This window comes from Epinephelus fuscoguttatus, linkage group LG4, assembly GCF_011397635.1.
Source record: "Epinephelus fuscoguttatus linkage group LG4, E.fuscoguttatus.final_Chr_v1".
Taxonomy (NCBI): domain Eukaryota; kingdom Metazoa; phylum Chordata; class Actinopteri; order Perciformes; family Serranidae; genus Epinephelus; species Epinephelus fuscoguttatus.
The window spans coordinates 18849565-18870038 of NC_064755.1; the positions used below are offsets into that span (position 1 = coordinate 18849565).

General features: G+C 40.9%; 1 protein-coding gene across 1 annotated transcript; it reads right to left on the reverse strand.

The window, feature by feature from the left end:
* Nucleotides 1–6493: 6493 nt before the first annotated feature.
* Nucleotides 6494–20034, reverse strand: cd44b (CD44 molecule (Indian blood group) b). Its single transcript, XM_049574560.1, has 8 exons — nt 19601–20034; nt 10426–10591; nt 9678–9820; nt 9454–9519; nt 8710–9120; nt 7972–8043; nt 7770–7848; nt 6494–7568 (listed from the first exon to the last, which is right to left on the reverse strand). The coding sequence occupies exons 1-8, from the start codon at nt 19665–19667 to the stop codon at nt 7355–7357; spliced, it is 1218 nt and encodes a 405-aa protein (XP_049430517.1). The 5' UTR covers nt 19668–20034; the 3' UTR covers nt 6494–7354.
* Nucleotides 20035–20474: the final 440 nt, after the last annotated feature.

A 20474-nucleotide genomic window follows, 5' to 3' on the forward strand; every position in this document is an offset into this window, starting at 1 on the left:
AAAGCTCAGCTAACAGAAGTGTGCTTTGATACGACACAGAGCGCAACTTCTGCCGCACACACACTGCACAGACTGATCCACACACACAAATTCAAGCGTGCACACAGAAATTTCCACACACGTGCAAACACTCTTAAACCTCCAAGGTCGCTACATTTATAATTGTAATCAGCGAGCTGCAGAGCACTGACACCCTGACAGGCCACCTTGAGCCTGATCTTTTGACCTTGTGATCTTCAGGAAAAAGAAAAAAAAAATCTCTCCAGTTAAGGAGACGAAGCAGACCATAGTGTCATCCATGGGGATTGAGTGTTGGACCACTATTATGTTCAAACTCACGGTTTTAGAAGCATGAATAAAATAAAAATGATTATTTTTTTGCACCACTATCTTAAAAGCATGATATTATGAAGTGCCTCCTTGCACTTTGTGTATATATTGTAGGTAACAGATGTTTTTTTGTTTGTTTTTTTCATTTTATTTTCTTTTTGGGGGGGTGGGGGTGGGGGCTTTGAAATGGTATATAGGTACATAGTTTCATTGTGACATTTTTAATGTAATCCTCTAGAAAAAATATATCATCTATGTCCTGAGTAAAATTAGATTAGACAAAATGTATAGAGAGGAAATCGTGTAATAAATTGCTTGTTTTTTTATTCTCTAATAGCTGTTAACTAGTTGTTTTACTTACCTGTCACACACCAATATATAAATATCTTTTTTTTTTTAATCTAATGTAAGCGTTTTGAATGTTTGTTCCATGAAGATATAAGCAGTGTGCATTCATTTTCATTGTACATAAATAAATATATAATTGTTCTGTTCAGTGGGGATGCAGAATTTTCCGGAAAATTACAGTGATCCTGACGCAAATGCTGTTTGCATGACGACGAGAAAAAAACAGAGCGAGAGGGGAAGAGAGTGAGGGGAAGTTTTTGGTTTGGAGAAAGGGGGCCAACATGAGATATATTTTGGTGGGAGTTACTGTGATAAGAGGCTGCTGAAAAGCGAGATAAATAAAGGACAAGGTTAAATTTGCCCTGTATGTAGGATAGAGCGAGGAATCACGCACGGCCTAGTCGTTGATTTGAGTGAAGGAACAAACATGAGATGCATTCAGATGCCTGTTACAGTATAAAGCAACATTCCTCAGGTGACTCATCTGAACCATTTTGTCTTTTCAATGAAGTAAACTGGCTTTAGTCTCAGGCATCTTTGTTTACCTGGTGCATTTAAAGCTGCAAGACAGATATCGTTTAGATTCTGTGTTACCCTGTCGTCACGCCACGTCTTCACACATTTGACCTCCGACGTGCCATCAACATCACGGAGGTTTATAGAAATCCCACTGGGTAACTGCCTTTACTCCACTTGCCTTTTTTTGTTTTTCGCTTTCTACACAGAAACTATATGCACGCACAAACACCTGGAACTTGCTGAGTAAACGGTACTGATGAAGTGGGAATTGATCGGCGCAGTATTCACAAACAAAGAGCCAGTATATCTTCAAGCTTGTCCTTTTCTACTGAAATGTGTCTTTTTGAAGAAACTCCTAAACAGAGCTGATAACCTGTCTCACTCCTGCCTACAACGTGCTTTCCTGATCTTACTTTTCTAGGCCTTCCCTCTTTGTAAAGCTGTTGTAATTTTGATGTAAAGGCAGAGCGTATGTGTGGGAGAGATACACTATTGAGAAAAAAAAGACAAAAAAAAAAAACATGAATTCTTTCCTCGGTCTATGGTATACATAAAAAATCTGTTTCTACATATCAATAAGTGTTGTACCTTTGGTGTACATATACAAATATAACTAATAAATGTTGATTCATAACTAAATATTGGCTTTTTGACTGTGTGAATTTGTACGTCTTGCTGTGGAATTTTCCTCGTAATTGAATATAAAACATGAATTCACAGAGAACATCTGTCTTTTCAGAGATAGAGTTCACATTCGCAAATGTGGATCCCCAAGCTGGTCAGCCAAGAGACAAAGAAAAGAAGCTCAGAGACCAATACTTGTACAGGAAGGCATGCATCACGCACATCTTTACATCTAACACTAGTTCTAACACACGTTCAGACTATTGCCGAGGCTCTCCCGATTTAAAGTACCTTTGAGTTGTCTCACCTTTAAGCTAGCAGCAGGAGGTAGTGGCGCAAAATCAACGTCTGGGACCATGAACACAACAGGTGTGAAATTTTCACAATGTCTTATGTGTGTGCGACACATTGGGGTACATTTAAAAAGCAGCTCGTAGCAGTTAGCGGCTAACTGAAAGAGGAAGAGTGGCTGTAAACGTTAGCAAATTGGGCAAACAATGAGTTCCAGGAGCTCCTTAACCTCTGAGCAGAGGACAAGATTAGCCGCCATTTAACAAGGATGGCAAATCTTTGTTATTGCCATGTTATGGCATTGTTATTGTTTCAAAAGCACTCCCAACACGTGTTATATGGCACAGTAGAGGCCGATGCTGCCTGTCATGCCAGCATGCTATCTAAGATCACACACTGGAGCAGAAAGATGCTGCTGTTGTTTGGTTCTGTGTAAAAATGCAAAGGCGGTGTAAGGAAGGGACTTTTTAGCAGCCCTATAGTGCGATCTTTGTGTAAAAATAGCTCATGTTTACTGGAAACCAAGGGTAAGGTTGAATCATGCATCTCTTTTACATAATAACATTTTTCTGTGACACAGCTTTAACCCTTTCACACAGAGAAATGCATGTTTTATTCTGTCAAGCCGTCAGTGTAATTATAACACCAAGACAGTCAAGGCAATCTAGTTTTTACTGCTGTGTTGATCTAAAAATATTGCTAAATGTATCGCATTCAAAGATACAAATGTCATCTATAAACATTTTGACTGATATAGGCAGGGGATAAATAGGTTGAAATTGACAGTAAACTGTTTATTGGCTATTTTTAAACATCTCCAGTATGCCTCATCATTTATGACCTACCTCCAGAGACACTGAGGGAATGAGTAATCCTCAATAATTTTAAAGATGACGCACATACTGAATAAAAATAGAGCTGGAAACTGAGAATATACTGTCACTCCGACCACGAACCATATGATGCACTGTGTATGACCTCCACAGAACACTCAGATCCATGACATGTCCAACACCAGCTGAGAACTGTATAAAAAACATCAAATTTTACATTTACATTACAGTTTTAGGTATTAAGTATAAAAGTTTGTCCAGCTGAATGAAAGCAAGAGTTACAATGACACTGTAAAATTATCTGGATTAAAAAAAGTTAGACAGACAATTTGGCATTAACAAAATTTTAAAGAGAGTAGGAAAAAATTGCTACTTTTTTGTGTTTAGATTTCAGTATGTGAGGAATAATGCACTTTTTTCTAGCTATAAACAGTATACCTTTGTTGGGAAAAAGCAAAGCAAAGAAAGTGAACAGAGGGTAATTTTGACATACAATCTGCTTGCTGACATACACCAATTATTCTCACTGTATCACATAAACAAAGGGATGATGCAAAAGTAGAGAAATATGATATAAAATGATAAGTGAGTAGCACAGAGAAAGCAAATTCTTCCTAAGATAGGAATATTTGACTGTAAGTCATTTCTCTTGGCTGCATTACATCTAATTGGCCATCTGGATAATGAGTACTGCAAAATTTCAGTCAACTGTGGGTTTTTCAGTCCATCCACACTCATGTGAAAGAGGCGGGGGTGTTTATTACGAGTGACATCATTAGAACCATAAATGAAGTAGGCTTCTTCATATCATATCAGATGACATGGTACCAAAAGTGCCTTTGACTGTGAGACAACAAAATGTCCATGGTGTGGGATGTAAACAATACTCTCATAATGTATCCAATACTATCCAGAAATACACTGTCAGCTGAGACTTAAATTACAGGTAGGTACCACTGAACTATATGTGACATTAGTATAGAGTATGTTTTGCTATTTAGTTGGAAGATGATGAATATGTCACATAGAACACTTTAAAGTAATGCCAAACTGTTTCTGCTACTCAAGTAAAGGGTAGAAAAGTAGCCTATGACTGATGACGTCTATCTGACCCAAATGCTGCATTTATGATAATGAGAGACAGTTAAGAGTGTGTGGATTATTTTAATTATAAAATATTATCTTTTTTTCCCTAGCTCTCATTAAGGTGTCTTGTGTTATTTTAAGCTGCAGTGATGGAATCAGAGTGTAGAATAGCAGCATTATCACTGTGGACTGAAATAAACTTTGCATAAGTTGAAATACAGCTAAAATCATGTGTTTAGTGTGTAAACAACGTTGGAACAATGAAATGATTCTGCTGACCTATAACATACGACATACGAGTATTAGGGCCATATTGAAGGAAAAAAAAGGAGATTTCGAGAATAAAGTCATAATATTACGAGAAAAAACTTGTAATATTACGAGAATAAAGTCGTCCCGAGAAAAAGTCATAATATTACGAGAATAAAGTCATAATATAAATGTGTGTGTCGAGGCAACACACCTGAGACAAAGAGCAGCTGCCACAAGCAGGTTCATCCTCTGCAATCCTGCATCATAGTACATGCCTCTGCTTTTCAAGTGATTATTTCAGTTATCAGTTATCAGTTACTCGCCCTGTGTGACACTAAGTAAGAACAGAAAATTTTTATTTTCTTACATACCTCCACGGTGAAGAATCCACAAGCTGAGAGAATATTTGTTGAACTGAAATTAAGGGAGTCCAAGTTTAACAACAGCAAAACTATATCAAAACATCTGTTTACAAACTCTCACACAGCATAATCCAAGTCTCATTCATCCAGTCGTATGCTCAGTACTTCCCAAACTCAGGCATTTTTGCAAAAACTTAATATTTAAAACACTTTCACATTAACAGTCTCACATACAGACAAGTAGTGCACCCTCACTGCTTTTGAAATAGTAAGGTTTCAGCAAAAAATGCATGTGTTTGTGAAGTACTGAGCATACAAATGGATAAATGAGACTTGGACTGTACTGCACGAGTTGTGTGAGAGTTTGTGAACAGATTTAAATACATTTTCAACAAGTTGTAAACTTGTAAACAACTGTTTTGATGTAGTTTTTCTGTTTTTATATGTGGACCCCAATGACTTTAATTCATCAAGAATTTTCTCTATTTCTGGATTCTCCGTTCACTGAGGAGGCATGTGAGAAAATTTACATTTTCTCCACAAATTCAATGTAACATGAGCTGAGTAACTGATATACAAATCATCATTTTGGGAGTGAAGTGTTCCTTTAATGGCTGAGCATAATGTACACTTCATGTATTCTAAGTAAGCAGTAATTATACTCCTTTAAATGTTTGCCTGTGAGGATAACTTTACTATACTGCATGCAATTTAACACTGTATAAAAAGATGCCATCTCAGTCTTTTAAAATGGCTGTCTTTATCTCAGTCTTTGTTTCCTGGGTTAGCATGTTCTCACATCATGGCCCCGGTGCCATGGAAACCCCACTTCCTCTAACATGGGGGCAATGTAACCACTCGCATCCCACTGTCATGCCATTCACTCGCTCCTTTTTGTCTCCACACACACAGAGTAATCAGCGAGTGAAAACACCACATTCCTGCACATCTCTTTCTATACACATTTATTTTCGTTCATGACTTTACAAATCGTTTCAGCGACATCTTTTGTTAATTTTCTCATAAAACCTGACTACACTAAGTACATTTGCTACGTCTCCTCAAAATGAATCATAAGAGCAAAAAGCAGGAAAAAATTAAACGGAACAAGTCATAAACAAAAACATCAGCTTGCAGCCGCTGTGTGTAATCCAGCGTTTTCATACCGACGAACCAGGAAAAACTGGCTGTCACACAGGGGATAATATTGATATGACACAATGTATGATATATTTCACCAATGAGAAGGTCAGTAGAAAAACTGCAGCATTTTGTTTACATGTGTGAAATGTACAAAGACTGGCACATTGAGGCCTGGGCAAGCACACAAGCTTCATTCATCACACCCCCTCCCCCCTCAGGAGCACACAGACGACGTTGTCACAGCCCCTTTCATATGAAGAAACCTTTACATTGCTATGCGTTTACAGCACACGGGCCCCCCATTATCATATGTGCCATGTAGTTCAGCATCTAACACTAGGCTGCAGTCACTCTCTTCATTACGATTGAGCTTAAGTATTGCATTCAAAAAATTATTATTAATCCACCCGATTGTTTCTTTTGCTCTTTCTTTTTTTTTCCCCCTTAATCAATGTACACACTGTGTATATAGTATGTACATCATCTTTATTATTCTACTTATCCTCAGGATAACATCAGGGACTTCATATCAACACATTCCCAACCCAATATAAATATTAACCGACTTCAATGGTGCACAGCTGCACAGTTTTGGATGCTATACATCAAGTTGATTCATACATTATCCACTCCACTTCGACTATAGCAAAATCCATTCACAATAATTTACCTCGGAGGTACTCTTCTATTTAAATAACTCTCAAAAAAATGACACATTCCTTTATTTTAAAAAGGGATACAAAGCCCCTTCCTACCAAACAACAAAAAGCACTGGAAGCTATTGCTAAGGCATTTCCAAAACATATACTTTATATACAGAGACCGAGAAAATGGGAATCAAAGCTGCATAAATTAAGGTAGTGACAGTTGTCTTGAAAAAAAAAAAAATCTCCAGTCCACAGGCAATGTCGGAAATATACACAAGGTTACAACAGTAAGCAAACAAACAAATAAATGAAACATGTGGGAAACATCAAGGGTTGTTTTGTTCAAAATTATTTTTTTCTATCTGCAGTATATCTCAAATAAAATAACCCAGTTCTCATCATTGATTCATTATTTCCCATTTAGGCTGAATGGCCCTTTAATTTAGGATCCACCAATACTATAAAAAAGAGAATAATCTGCATCAATGTGTTCTTTACAAATTAGACCCTCGCCACCCCCTCCCTTTAAAACTCATGTCTATCCAGCCTGACAAGGTGTACAGCTCACAAACACAAAGACACAACACACATTCACACACCCTGCATGACACCCCACCGTGCATGACACTCTTTGACCGCCATTCAGTCCTAGCTAACCTCGCATACCACACAAACAAAATGCTGCACACGCTGGTCCCACTGAGAGGCGACAGCTTCAGACCCAGTACAGTATTTGTACCTCAGTAGGACAATCTCTCTTAATAACACCCACCCTTACTCAGTGTCCATCCAGTGCTGACCACCAAAGCAGTTTTTACCCCCCAGTGTTTGGAGCCCCAAGCCATCCCAACCATCTCCTGATTCCATCCCTCCCTATCCTCACCTACTCTCTCCTGCCTGGCTCTACTACCATCCTCTCTCACGCCAGCTGCTCTTTATCTGGCGACTCCTCTAGCGTGATGACGGTGAACTCCTCTGTGTTGCCATTCTCCTGGATCTTCTCCTTGTTCATGAGGGTCACCATTTCCTGCTCCCTCTCATGGGCGTGGGAGCTGGATGCTGATGCTGCAGCACCGTTGCCTTCACCACCGTCTTTGGCTGTGATCATCAGGGTCTGCTGTTTGCCACACCAGCTGCAAGAGCACATTCAGACATGTATTCAGTATTGATTTGCTATCCCCAAGTCTGCAGCAAAACATGTCAAAATGTGGAACGCTGACTGTTGCAATTTTTCACAATTTTTATTTACAGAAGGGGAAACATTTAGTCCAAAACATGTCACACGACAGCTGTAGCAGTGTAGGATTAAAGAAAAACAGCAATCAATGTCATACCTCTTTCTTTTGGCAACAGCTAAGCACACGAGAAGAATAGCAGCGACTGCCACGATCACTAAAAAGATTACCAGCCAGTCTGGAGGGAGAAATAACAGGCCATGAGTCAGTGACAAATAAGGAGCGGTGTGCACTTTTCCCAGCATGATCTTATTTGACTGCAATCAGGATGTTAGATATGTGCAGTAAGGTGGCTGCTCACTGGATGAACCGCTGTTGTCCTGTTGTTCAGGCTCAGGAGCCAGGACCTGTCCCCGATCATTCTTCCGTGGGGCTGTGTGTTAATAAAGGAATAAGTAAACATTTAGATCATCTCAGAAAGAGGTCATTCACTGACATATTAATCCCAATTATTTCTAATCCTGTTTTTTTTTTTTTTTTTTTGTCTGAAAATCAAACTAATTTGATGTTTCAAGTCCTTTAAAACACACTTTTTTTTTTTTTGGCATTTGATGTGTTTGTTGAATATGCTGAGCCTGGTAGTAATGCCTTAGGGACATAGAGGCAAAATCACTGTGATAAATCTGCTCCACAACTCAACCTAACACAAGGGGGCGTCATGTGTTCTTAAAGTTTCCTCAGTCCTCCTAAAACCTGTTGCATCTGATGCCAGGATGTGCTTTTTGTCTCTGTGCATTTTAAGTATAAATTAACTCAAGTATCATTTTCTACAATGACATTTTAGATACACAGAGGGTAGTCCAAATAATAGAACATTGCAATATAATGCAATCCAGACATCACTACGGAGTTAAATCAGACTCCTTCTGTCTGTTTTCACTACAGCTGAACACTATTAGCACCACAGAGATGCATGACATTGTCAGTTGTTGCTTTTTCACCCAAATCCTGACACCTTTTGTGACCTGTAACCATACACACAACTCTACTTGTGCTTTGATTTGTGGCAGTTACATGTTTTGGCTTGTGTTTCTCTTACGCTCTGTTCTGGCAGTCTCTCCGTCAGGCTCTTTTTTCCCTTCCTCTGGCTCCATTTCACTGGGAGGCTGTGTTTCCTCTGGCTCTCCAACAGGGGTCGTTGTAGGGGCGGGTCCTTCTTCCTCATGTGGTTGCATCCCAGATCCAGTGGACTGATCTAACTCTCCAGGAGTGAAAGTGGATCCCACGCTGCCATTCTCACTCCCTCCAGAGGGGTTTTCCTCTACACCGGGGCCCTCCGTGGAAGCCTCCGGCTCATCCACACTCCGCTCTATGGCAACAGTGGTGGCCGACGGGGTGGTTTCCATCATATCTTCATGATATGCTGTGGGGTCACTTCCCTCACTACCAGAGGCATCCTCAGGCCGGGTTTTTGGAGTGGTTTCCTCCTGATCCTCTGCTGTTGTAGGGGCTTAAAGAACAAGAATAAAGATGGTTATGCATTGTTAAAGAGCTCTTTTGTTTTTTTAAAGTCGTGTTGTCCAAGAGATTTCATTTTATTTTCTTTGCTTACAGTTGTTCAAATGTGTTTCTTGTCAGTTCTCTGACAGGTGCCAAATATGAATAGACTTTCATAACCTGGACATTCTGTTTGTCTTTCAGTAGATCTAATGATAGAGGCAGACTGCACTGCTTGCAATCTTTTTTCAGCTTTGGTTTCCGTTTGCTGTGTATTTGCATTTAAACTTTGAATATATGGTGATAAATGGGCACAAGATTTATAAAAACAACATATTGTACCTACCTGCTTCATCTGCGGCTACGTCTCCCCTTATTTCAAATTTTTTCGTACAGTTCTCCTCAGGCCCAGCTGGCGCATGGGGAAAGAGGAAGTAGATGTTACCAAAATGGAGGGGGAAATAACAACAGGTCTGTGCAATACAAATTTACACGACACTTGAGTGATTTGAGTGTTAGTTTTTGGACTGCACTGAAGTGTAACTGACAATTTCCTGTGGACATAATCACCTTTATCATCGTAGCAGTAGACATCGAAGAGTTCGCTAGGGTCTACATGTGACTGAACAATGAGGCCAGTCATGTTCTTGGCGCAGTTTTCATGCTCTGTGTGTCTGAGGATGGCGATGCTCGTATTGCTGATCCAGCCGTACCTGAATGGAACACAACAATATTATTAGAAGATGTATTTTAAAACAATTTGTAGTGAACTTTAAGGCATTTATTAATAGAGAATGCAGTCTGTCTGTAAGCAGCCACGTATAAATACATTACATCATCATTAAAGATGAAGTAAATCACTTTGTTTAGAGAAGTAGATACAAAGTCAGTTGAGGAACAAATGGGTGTTTTCTTTGTTGGAAGTCTGTGTGATTTCTATCACATGACAGAAGTGGAAGATCTGTTCTGTAAAATGGAAAGACCTTCTTCCCTCTTTCTGGTTTTACATGTCTCAGTGAAGTGCAATAATGGAGACCCAGTGCATTTAGAGTTAAAGTTCAATTTTGGGATTTAATCATGATGTCTGGCTGTGAGTAAAAGTATTCCCTGTGTTAGAACTGAAGAAGATTCAAAAGCCGAATCATTGAACGATGTAGAGCTGAACTTAAGGCAAGACCTAGAGAATCTGGAGTCCACAAATGTTTCATCATAAATAATCAGTCCACACTTTTATAAAATAGGCATTGAAATGATTTAAAAAATTCTTGTGTACAACAATTAATACAGATAATTATTAGACAAAGGCTTGTTGTTTCACCTGCATGTTTGCATGTTCTTATCATAGGCCACCTGGACTTGATCATGACTCGCCAAGACGCTCTCCAGCTGCTCACACACCTTTTGAGCCATGTCAGAGTTCAGGGAGTGACGGCCTGCTCCCTCAGCCATAAAGACCCCGGCATAACTGCAACTGCGGGAATTCACTGTTTGGAAAGAAGAAAAGATATAATGTCTATATAAGTTTATTACCATTTAGGTACAGAAAATGGGGGCAGGAGCAGTGGCGCCCCCAAGGGGTGGCCAGGAGGGGCCCCAGCCACCCTGATACAATTGCTGCTTCCCCCACTGACCTCCCCCCTATGAAAATAAAAGAAGATAACTTCAGGCTTCTCCGTGATGTTTTTGAACTTGAGTAGTTTGTTACCAGTAAATGTTTTGTTTCAATGTATCTCTTCAAATTAAAGCTGCATATTTGTATTTTAAAGGAAAAGGACAACAAGCCTATTTGAAGAATAATGAATTGCCTACCACATACAGATACGTACACACATTAAAACACTTATTCTTACTTCTTATACTTCTCTATTCTGTAACAAATCACAATTTAAACTTGGGCATCAATAAAGTATTTCTGATTCTGATTAGTCCATGCACATCCGATAATTAGTACCAATAACTCCAAGATAAACCAAAGTACAGCAGAATGCGATTCCTTGACCTTTATATTAACATAGTTTTCAACTAGCCCACTAGAACAGCATCATAGAATTCCTGAAATTCAGTGATGGCTTTTGGTTTGGGTGTGGTGTGCCACCCCAAGATTTTCAGTGGCCCCATCTGGTCACCCTGGGGTGTGCCACTGTAACTACAGGTTACAGCGTCTGTCATTGATTATGTTCTTTTACTGCAGCAGTCCAGATCATTTCTAGCCAGTAAAAAGGGACCATGGTCTAAAATATGGACTTTAGAGGGAAAGTACTGTGTTTTTGGATGAGATGGGAAATGATTCTAGTCAGTCAAGAACAAATCTAGATATAGACATGATACTTTCATGCTTCAACTCTCAACAATAGCTCAAAACCATGTTGACAACATGCAGATAGCAAGATGGAGCATAGGCTAAAGACTTTGCTTTTGAAATGATGTAATACAGTAGGGAACCAAAGGCTGTAGTAACAGTAATAATTGGTTTTCAGAATCTTCCTTTCAGAAGGAAGGCAGTGATTTATTTAAGACGTGATGGAACGCACGAGTGCTTAAAACGTATAAGGAAATTTTATACTGTTCACATACAGTGTCTTTTGCATCATTATTCAAGTGTCGAGTCATGAGACTTTTTTTTTCCAGATGATCTCACTAGGAGAGAAGCACAGAAGCATCATGAGACAGGCAGCATCTACAGTGTTTAGCCCCCAGGTCTCGTTAAGTCTCCTTTGTTCAAAACAAAGTGTGTCAGCAAGAGTATACACAACACTTATAGACAAGGAAGGATAGACAAAGGTACGCAAACACACACACACTATGCCGAATGCTTTATATGCCTGACAAATAAAAAGCCTACTTTATTATATCATCACAAAAAAAGGTTTCACTTCACTTTCCACCTCTTTCTCAAAAGGTTTAGCCCAAACAAAATGCTACCAAATGTTGCACCGACAGTGTGTCTCACATGTGATGCTCGGTATATTTGCTTAAGTTTGCTTGACTAAAGGAGAAACCTCAGGGAAATGAGTCTCCCCTGTTGAAATGAAAACAAAAATGCAAAGTATGCCCTGAGAATGAGCAGATGAACAGGCAGCATGTGTTTGTGTACACATGTAGTTCGCTTTCAAAGAGCCATATGTCCATTACAAAAAGAATGGAATTATTGTAATGGCAAGAAAATAGATTTCAGATTTTAAACACCTGGAGATTTTCCTGACACGAGCAGGTGATCATTTGCATTGAGAATGAAAGACAGAGACACCACCTGGGGAAAAGTCTCGCAACACTGGACAGTCATCCTTCACCCTGAATATTCACCAGACTGTCTGTACATCTGACTGTGTATTGTGATCTTTGCATGGTTACCCCTCCCACAACAGTTTAGTGGAACTCAACTGAAAGCTGTTTTGAAAAGCATCTAATCTCCATGATGTGACATAACATCAAAATATCATCTTTGCATGTTTTATGGGAAATTATCATCAGTAAAAATGTGATCAGGAAACTGATGGGGTCATTCTGTGGAGGCTTAACAGATAGTTCCGACTCAAGTGACAAAAACAGGCACGACAACACCCATACTCATACTCACAAAATAAAATCTCCACTGCAGTAAACTGCACGGTGTCTGTGGTTTTAATTTCCTTTATGGTTACATGTAAAATGCGAGACTCATTTGCAGAAGTGAAATCAAAAGGAGAATCCTCTACCACAAACACCACTGATATCTTATAGGAATCTGTAATGTTCATGCACAGAAGAAACAATACCTGCACTGTTTGATGCTTGTTTAAATGTGCTACCATGGCGACGGATGCACGGACGTGAAAGATGTCTCATGCAAAGTCACCCAGCAGCAACACCGCACTTTGTACAGGAAAACAGCACACATGGCATATGGTGTCGTTTTTGATGGCTGAGCTTCCTGCGGTGAAGCCGAGCAGATAGGAACCCTTGTAGTCACACCTGGTGCACAGTTTTTGAACAAATAAAGTAACAACCATGTCAACTTATTTCAGTTTACAGCTGCACTTACTGAAATTCGTATAGATTCACAAGCCTCCTGAAGGACCAATACACAGTACAGCTCAAGCCAGCAGCTATAGGGTTTGTAAGAACTGTGTCAAAAGTACTCCACAAGACTTACACAAGAAACTTGGTTTCTTTGGCCCTATGGTTTCTCACTTGGATGATTCAGAGGAAAACAAAAGTTGGAGAAGACCAAAGTTAGATGAAGAAGTCATGGTAAAGCACAATATTAAAATACTAGTCCATACCCATTGAACACAGCATATGACTTAGTCATACCAAAAATTAGAAAAATTACAGGGGGAGCCACAGCGATCGGTCGCATTTTAGCCATTTTTAAGCATTTTTCTGTTGTTATAGCGCCACCCAGTTGCCAATTAGAGTTAAATTTCTCCAGTCACCTTGATGCGTCCTGTTCTACATATCTGCCAAGTTTAGTAAAAATCGATATGGCAGTTAGGCCTAGATAAGAAATTAGCTCTCTAGCGCCCCCATTTTGTTTGATGGGGTCAATAATGGAGGGGTCCCCTCAGATTATGTGTGCTCATATGCCTACAAAGTTGCATGGTGATCAGTGAAACCCTTGAGATGTTATACACCTTTATGTGATGAGCCACGCCCTCCGCAATATTCATTGCCTTATAGAAGCTCAGTTTTAGAAAGTTTTCCAACTTTTGCCAAGAGGGAACTTTAGATATTGGTCCCTAGATTATGTTCACCCAGTTTCATGCAGATCAGTCAAACTTCCTAGGAAGAGATTGTGTGATTGAAGTGTTTTTCAAAAAATTCAAAATGGCGGAACATCTATATAACTGGAAGTTATGGGTTCTTGAGGCAAATTTGTTCCTCATGAGGAGAGGCATCTCTGTGCAAAGTTTCATGTCTCTACGACATATGGGACATGAGATATGCCCATTCAAAGTTTGCAATTTCAATTGGTTGCTATAGCGCCCCCCTTTGGCCAATTGATGTAATATTGCTTCATTCGCATCCTCCCATGACCCTCTACCACTGTGCCAAATTTCACATGGATTGACCAAGTCAGTGAGGAGAAAAACATGGAACAGAGACACACACAGACAGAGTTTTCGTCATTATACTTAACATTACAACTTAACTTTTGTCCCTTTTCAGCTGTAACTTAGCAATTTTAAAAACTTGTAAAACCTGCTCCCTCACACTAATATACGTAGCTACTTGGCAATAGCCCAATTAAGAGCAATGCCTGTACAATATTTATCTTATACAATTATCCCACAATACGTTGTGAAGCTTTACTGCCTCAGAGAGATATTAAATCAACCCAGTGTTGTGTTGGTGCTGTATCAGATTGCATTACATTGTACAGCGTGTGCCCACATAGTAATCAGATGCTTCATAATCACAAATTGTTCATCTAGCCTGAGCGAAGAGGAAGGTGCACTGTCTAACCACCAACTCTACAGCTTCCTCTGGCTACATCCTGACGAGATATATTTTTACATTTTTTAAAATATTTTTCCATATTCTCTATTCATTTTTTTCTATTTTAAATTGTGTCTCTCGACTTTTGTACAGTATATATTGCTATGCACCAAATCAGAAGACCCAACAGACGATAAAACTGTCTCTGATTTCTGAGCTTGACCGTTCCATCGAGGCATGCAAATGCAAGAAAGGAAATAAAAATAATAAAAAATAAAATAAAATAAAAAAATATCGAGATAACACAAGCTCATATATATTGGTTTTGCCTGAAAACTAGAGCCAGCTATTTATATCCCAACTGGAGGTACACCTCAACTTTAAGTGAAGACTAGCATTAAGGAAAGTTGCAAAATTGCTATTTGTTATGTAGTGGCCATGTTTATCACTGTGCTGTGGAGAAAGCTGACTTCATAAAGATTAGATATAATTAACCCCCCCTATTTTCCACTGGCTGTTATGAGTAAACAGAGCGCTAGCAGCAGCAGGAAGTTGAGCTCTCTGCTGTTAGTGGCAGTTGGACAACAAGAGTAAGTGCCAACACTTGTTTTGTGAGGCAGTTTCAGTTTGCTTCTCTCCCTCCCTCTCTCTTACACACACACACACACACAAACAACTGAAGAAACCTCAACACATGGCACAGTGTCCCTGAAAGTAAAGGGGTGAAAAACAAGACAACAGTCCCAGCCTTGCAAACCTGCCCAGAGAGATCAAAAGGAGCACCGCTTACCATCAGCGAGCTGAAAAGGAGGCTGACATGAATCTGAGGCACAGGCATTAGTATGCAGAGCGAATGGTCATGGGTGTCTTTATACAGTTGAGAAGCCTGCGATGCCAAGCTACTGACTCCCCCAAAGGCTCCATTGTCACCTAATAGAGTTGAAACCAAGGATACTGCAAAGTCTGGGTGTGCAGAACGCGAGAGAAAGGGAGCTTTAATGCAGCATCTTGCCAAAACCTCCAGCTGCTCTAGAAGTAATAGACAAGCTCGACTCTCTGCTCTCACTTCACTTTCTCTCCCCTCCACCCCCTCTCCATTTCTCTTGTTTTCTCTCATTACCCTGTTTGTTTTTTCTATGCCAGCAATAAAGTACAAATTACCCCCTGCATGCAGGTGTGCAAACACACAGAACGTTGGCTGATCATTTCTTGAGTCATAACCTTTGTAGAGTTGCGACACAGCGTGGAGCCCAGCAAGAGAGCAAGAATCCTCAGTAGGAAAACAACAAAACATCGGCTTATTTATAATCTGCATTTTTCTCTTTCCTCTTGTTTTCCACAGTAACACCTCACTGAGAATGTTCTCGTTCATCTTAAGTGCTCATGGGTGCAGGAACCTCGTGCTAGAACAGAGAGCCTACTGTATACATCCCACTACTACTGTAACATCCTTTTAGCCACAGTTCATCAGCCAGCTAGACCTTCACTCCCACAATGCTCCAGTGTCCTGCATTATCACACTTGAGTGAAGTTGCCCTGTCAGCAGGCATGTCTTTCCCCGTCCTGGTCACAACAAAGGTCCACTGGGCCAGTGGGACAGATGAAACATGAGATACGGTGCAAATGTGTTTGTGCATGCACGTACACACACGTTCACGTGTCACAACATTACCTGAAGGTCACAAGAAGGACTCTCGCTATCTGATCTCCTCTCCAACGTGCTCTTTCCTTTCTCACCTTCTGTCTCCGCGCACCTCCACCCATTATAAACAGGCTGAAAGCAGCCTTCTTTCATACAGAACAGGCATGTGCAATTTTTTACCTCCCTTTTGCTTTTTTTTAATAAACAGAGGCCTTAAAGCTCTCCACTAAATTAAAAAGAAGCTTTCAATGAATCCAAATAGATGATCTGCGATAAGAAATTTGACCTCCAGCGTTCTTTTCAAACATTCACATTCGCAGGTAAAGGACACTTTGGACTTGAAAATGTTCCTGACAGTTCAGTAGAATGTCCAGGTTTTGTTGACACTCTTACTTGTCAAACTGTGATATTTTACCAAACAAAAAAAGCAGTTATCCATGATACTGTGCACATATTTTCATGAATAACCTGTCTTCTGTTTGTGCATGCAAGGTTTTTAATTAATGTTTTTCCTGTCAAAGAAATAGTTTTTAGGATTTTGGACAGGATTTAGGATTTTTTAAACTTTCTTGCTGGGAGCTGGGAGGTGGTTAGCATAGCTTAGCATAGCTTAGCACACAGTCTGGAAACAAGCGGGGACATCTACGCCTGCTCTCTCCCTTCAACAGCACATCTGAGGCTAACTATGAGCATATAGCCTATCGTGTTTGTTTAATCCTTACACAAACAGAAATGTAAAAGAAACTTTGGACTTCCCCAAATTAGCTATTAGCCTCTGCCTCCATTTTCTATGCTAGCACTAAGCTAATTGCCCCTTTGCTCTAGCTCCACACTTAAACACAGGCGCAAAAGTGGTATCGATCTTCTCGTGTAATTTTTGGAAGAAAAACAAATGACTTTATTTACCAAAACGTCAAACTATTCCTCTGCAGTGAAAGTCGCGTTATTTTCATCTACATCTAGTCTGCACAGTATCTTGTTTGTAAAGCTAAGGAAAAAGGAACCTTTTCCTTTACATCCTAACATGTATGGATCCAGTATAATCTGCTGCTACGCCTGATGATACACCGAGTTTGGAAATCACTGCCTCGTGCAGGAAGATGTGTGTACATTACAGAGCTCTTTCTGAGCAGTTTTTCCCATGGACACAAAGACTTAAGTGTATATGAGGAGGCCAAGTAGACAGGGAGGACTGTGGGTCAGGAGGGTCATGAAACTCACAAAAAGATTTTAAAAAGTAATTAAAGGGTTTAACAGCAGACAATGAGATAGTCGAAATCTGGAATATGAGAACCACTGCATATTTAGGACCAGTTTGGTCAATGTCAAAGGCACTTTGTATAGAGAATTCAAGGAGGAGAGGAGTTATATAAAATTTTGGTGCAGGTCCATTCGGCTTCAGGGTGGTTGATTTGCAGAGAAGGGTACATTTGGTAGAGAAGGCAAACACGTGTCTGGGAGTCTCAGGTGGCAGGAGATGGTACTCAGAGCCTGTACAGGCACAAGCCCTCTTTGTCAGGGCCCAGTCCTAGTCCACGGGGCCCCTGACCACCCCTCACCTTGAAACACGACGCCGGTGCATGCAGGAGGGGTCGTTGCGCCAAGGAGGCAAATATGGCCACATTTGCAGGAAGTCCAGCGGTCAGGTTGGCCCAAGTGCATGCATTTGAGTTTGTGTGTGTGTGATAGAGAGAGGAGGAGACTAATCCTCTGCACAGAGGAAGCAAAACTCAGACTTACAGCCAGTCTGTTATCGCAGTAAGTGGACACTTATCTATATAGGAAACTCTAAAGAGACAAGAGCACTAGGCGTTCACATCAGATAAAGTTACTGAGAAATCTTGAAGTGTTTCATTCTATTCATCAGATCATCATAGGTAAATCACTTAAGAAATTAACAAATTATCAGATTTGTAAGGTCATCACAGATAAGTCTTTACACTCTCACGATCAACTGAATCATTGAAGTGCTGTGATAAATCTAAATCATGCTAAATTGGGTTTTTATTGCACTTCTTGCAGAGGTCATGCAGTTACGTATGAATTTAAATGGATGAAATTAATTTAATTAAGTTCTAGGGGGGAAACTTATTTGATATTTTATTACCTTTAAGGCATTTTCATTCACTGCTGCAGAGATGCGAGTCATAAGTCAAGTTACTGTTTTTTTTCCCCAAACATCTTTTGTAGAATCATACATTCTCACAGATGCCATTGGTAGGCATACATTCAGTATCATAAAAACTCCCTATAAATCTCATCCAGGCCACAAGTCCATGAGTGCTGCTCCTAATGATGTGCTTCAGGTGAAACGCAGCCACAGGTTCAAGGTTCAAATACAACGTCTGGACAAGGACGAGATGTAACCACTGCGGGACATTTCTAGCCAGACACCAATTACTCTCAACACTCAGACACAGAGACGCATGTACAAACACACACACAAAACCTCACAACTCCTCAGCACACAAGGTGCCTTAAGGGCGCAAACACATGTTGAGGCACTCGGGAGGTAAGAGGCTCTATCCGCTTTCCTCTTCCTTCCCACATACGGTGCGCATAGAAGCTGTTAGGGCAGTCTCTTATTTGCCTTTAAATACTGGTCAAATTTATAGCTTGATGCTTGTTGTACTTTGGCGCAGTGCCAGAGGGAGTCTTTGTGAACGACCCCACTACCACCTCCTCAGGGAACAAGCCAGACGAACCCAGACCTGTTTGATTCAGAACCAACTTCACCTCCAGAGATATATATCGCTCCGAGCAACAAATCCAATCAAAACCTTACACCGAAAGCACATGTGTGAGACAGAGACAAAGAGAAAAGAGGGTAAGATTGAGGGGGGGAAAAGCTGGAGCGATTGCTGAACATCCTTTGTGTAAGAGAATAAGCGTGGCAGCACAGACTCCAGCTGTATCAGCACAGCAAAGAAGGGGGGAAAAACCCTTCTCTATTTCTGCTACCTGAAAAGAAGGACTGCTTGTTAAAGCTACACTGATCATCTGAAACCCTGATAAATAAGGTTCACTTCCCCGCGTGTGAATGTGTGTTAGACAGAGAGTGAGCAAGAGCGCCTGTCTCCTTTGTGTCTGTCAGGAGTCTCAGACTGCCAGACGTAAGCCTGTCTGTGCTGGTGTAGCACACGCTCTCTTTGCCGGCATCCACTCATCCATTCTACAAGCAGCAGCAGCAGCAGCAGCAGAGCACAGCCTCTTTCTTTCACTGTCTTCTCTTCACATGAACGCTCACTCAAATTCTCAACAAGGCTCAAGAAGGGAAAAAAAAAATAACAACACAGTCTGGTCCTGAAATCTGAAAACAAAGGAGTGCCAGTCAGCCAGGCACAATTTAGGCAGAATAAGGTAAAAAAAAAAAAGACCAAAAAAAATCCCCAAACAAAGAGCCAGCCGCTGGGCGAAGGCACAGTCCCCTCACCTTGAAGTTGTTCCGACCTGGAGGAGGCCAGTAATCCAAAGGTGACCCCCAAGAGAAGCGTCCACATCCTGGGCAAAGCGTCTGGCGGTGTCTGGGTGAGTAAGCTGGGAGTAAAGGTGTGTAACAGTTCTCCTGTGGTCCTGTCTTCCCTCTGCCAGGAGTGACGGGTGGTGTGAGTGTGTGTGTGTGTGTGTGTGAAAGAGGGAGAGAGTGAGTGAATGAGAGAGCAGTAAAAAAAAAAGGAGAGAGAGACACAGAGAGAGAGAGAGAGAGAGAGAGAGAGAGAGAGAGAAGAAACCTGTCACTGTGGATGGGAGTTGCTGTGAGTGTCTGGTAGCTGCTGGAGCTGACTCAGACTTTGCCCCAACTTTTCTATTCTCTGCCCGAAAAGACACAGAGACTAGTGGCACACACACACGCAGAAGGGCAAGAGTGGTTCATGTGAGCACACACCCTTCTGCCTCTCCCACACTTGCCCCACCTCCCCTCCCGCCCCACCTCACACAGCCTTCCCTTTCCCTCTTCTGCTTTTTCTCTCTTCCTGCCTCTACATTTATTAATGGTTAAGAAGAAGGTGATCTCTTCTCTCTCCCTCTGCCTGGCTGCTTATCCTCTCGTCTCCCTCCTTCCCTCCCCATCTCCCCGCTCTCTGCCCACCCCTCTTCCTCTTTTCATGTTCATGACAGCAACAGTTTCTGAGAGCCCATCTGGTCTTTTGTTCACTCCTCACTCCATTTTCAATTCATCCGATTTTCTTGTCTCTGCTCCCTCGCGCTCTCCGTCTTTCTCTCTCGCAGTATGTCTCGGTGTGATCCTGTGCCGCCGATTGAAAGAGGTCACATCCATTTCACAGAGACACACCTCACCGTCCAAG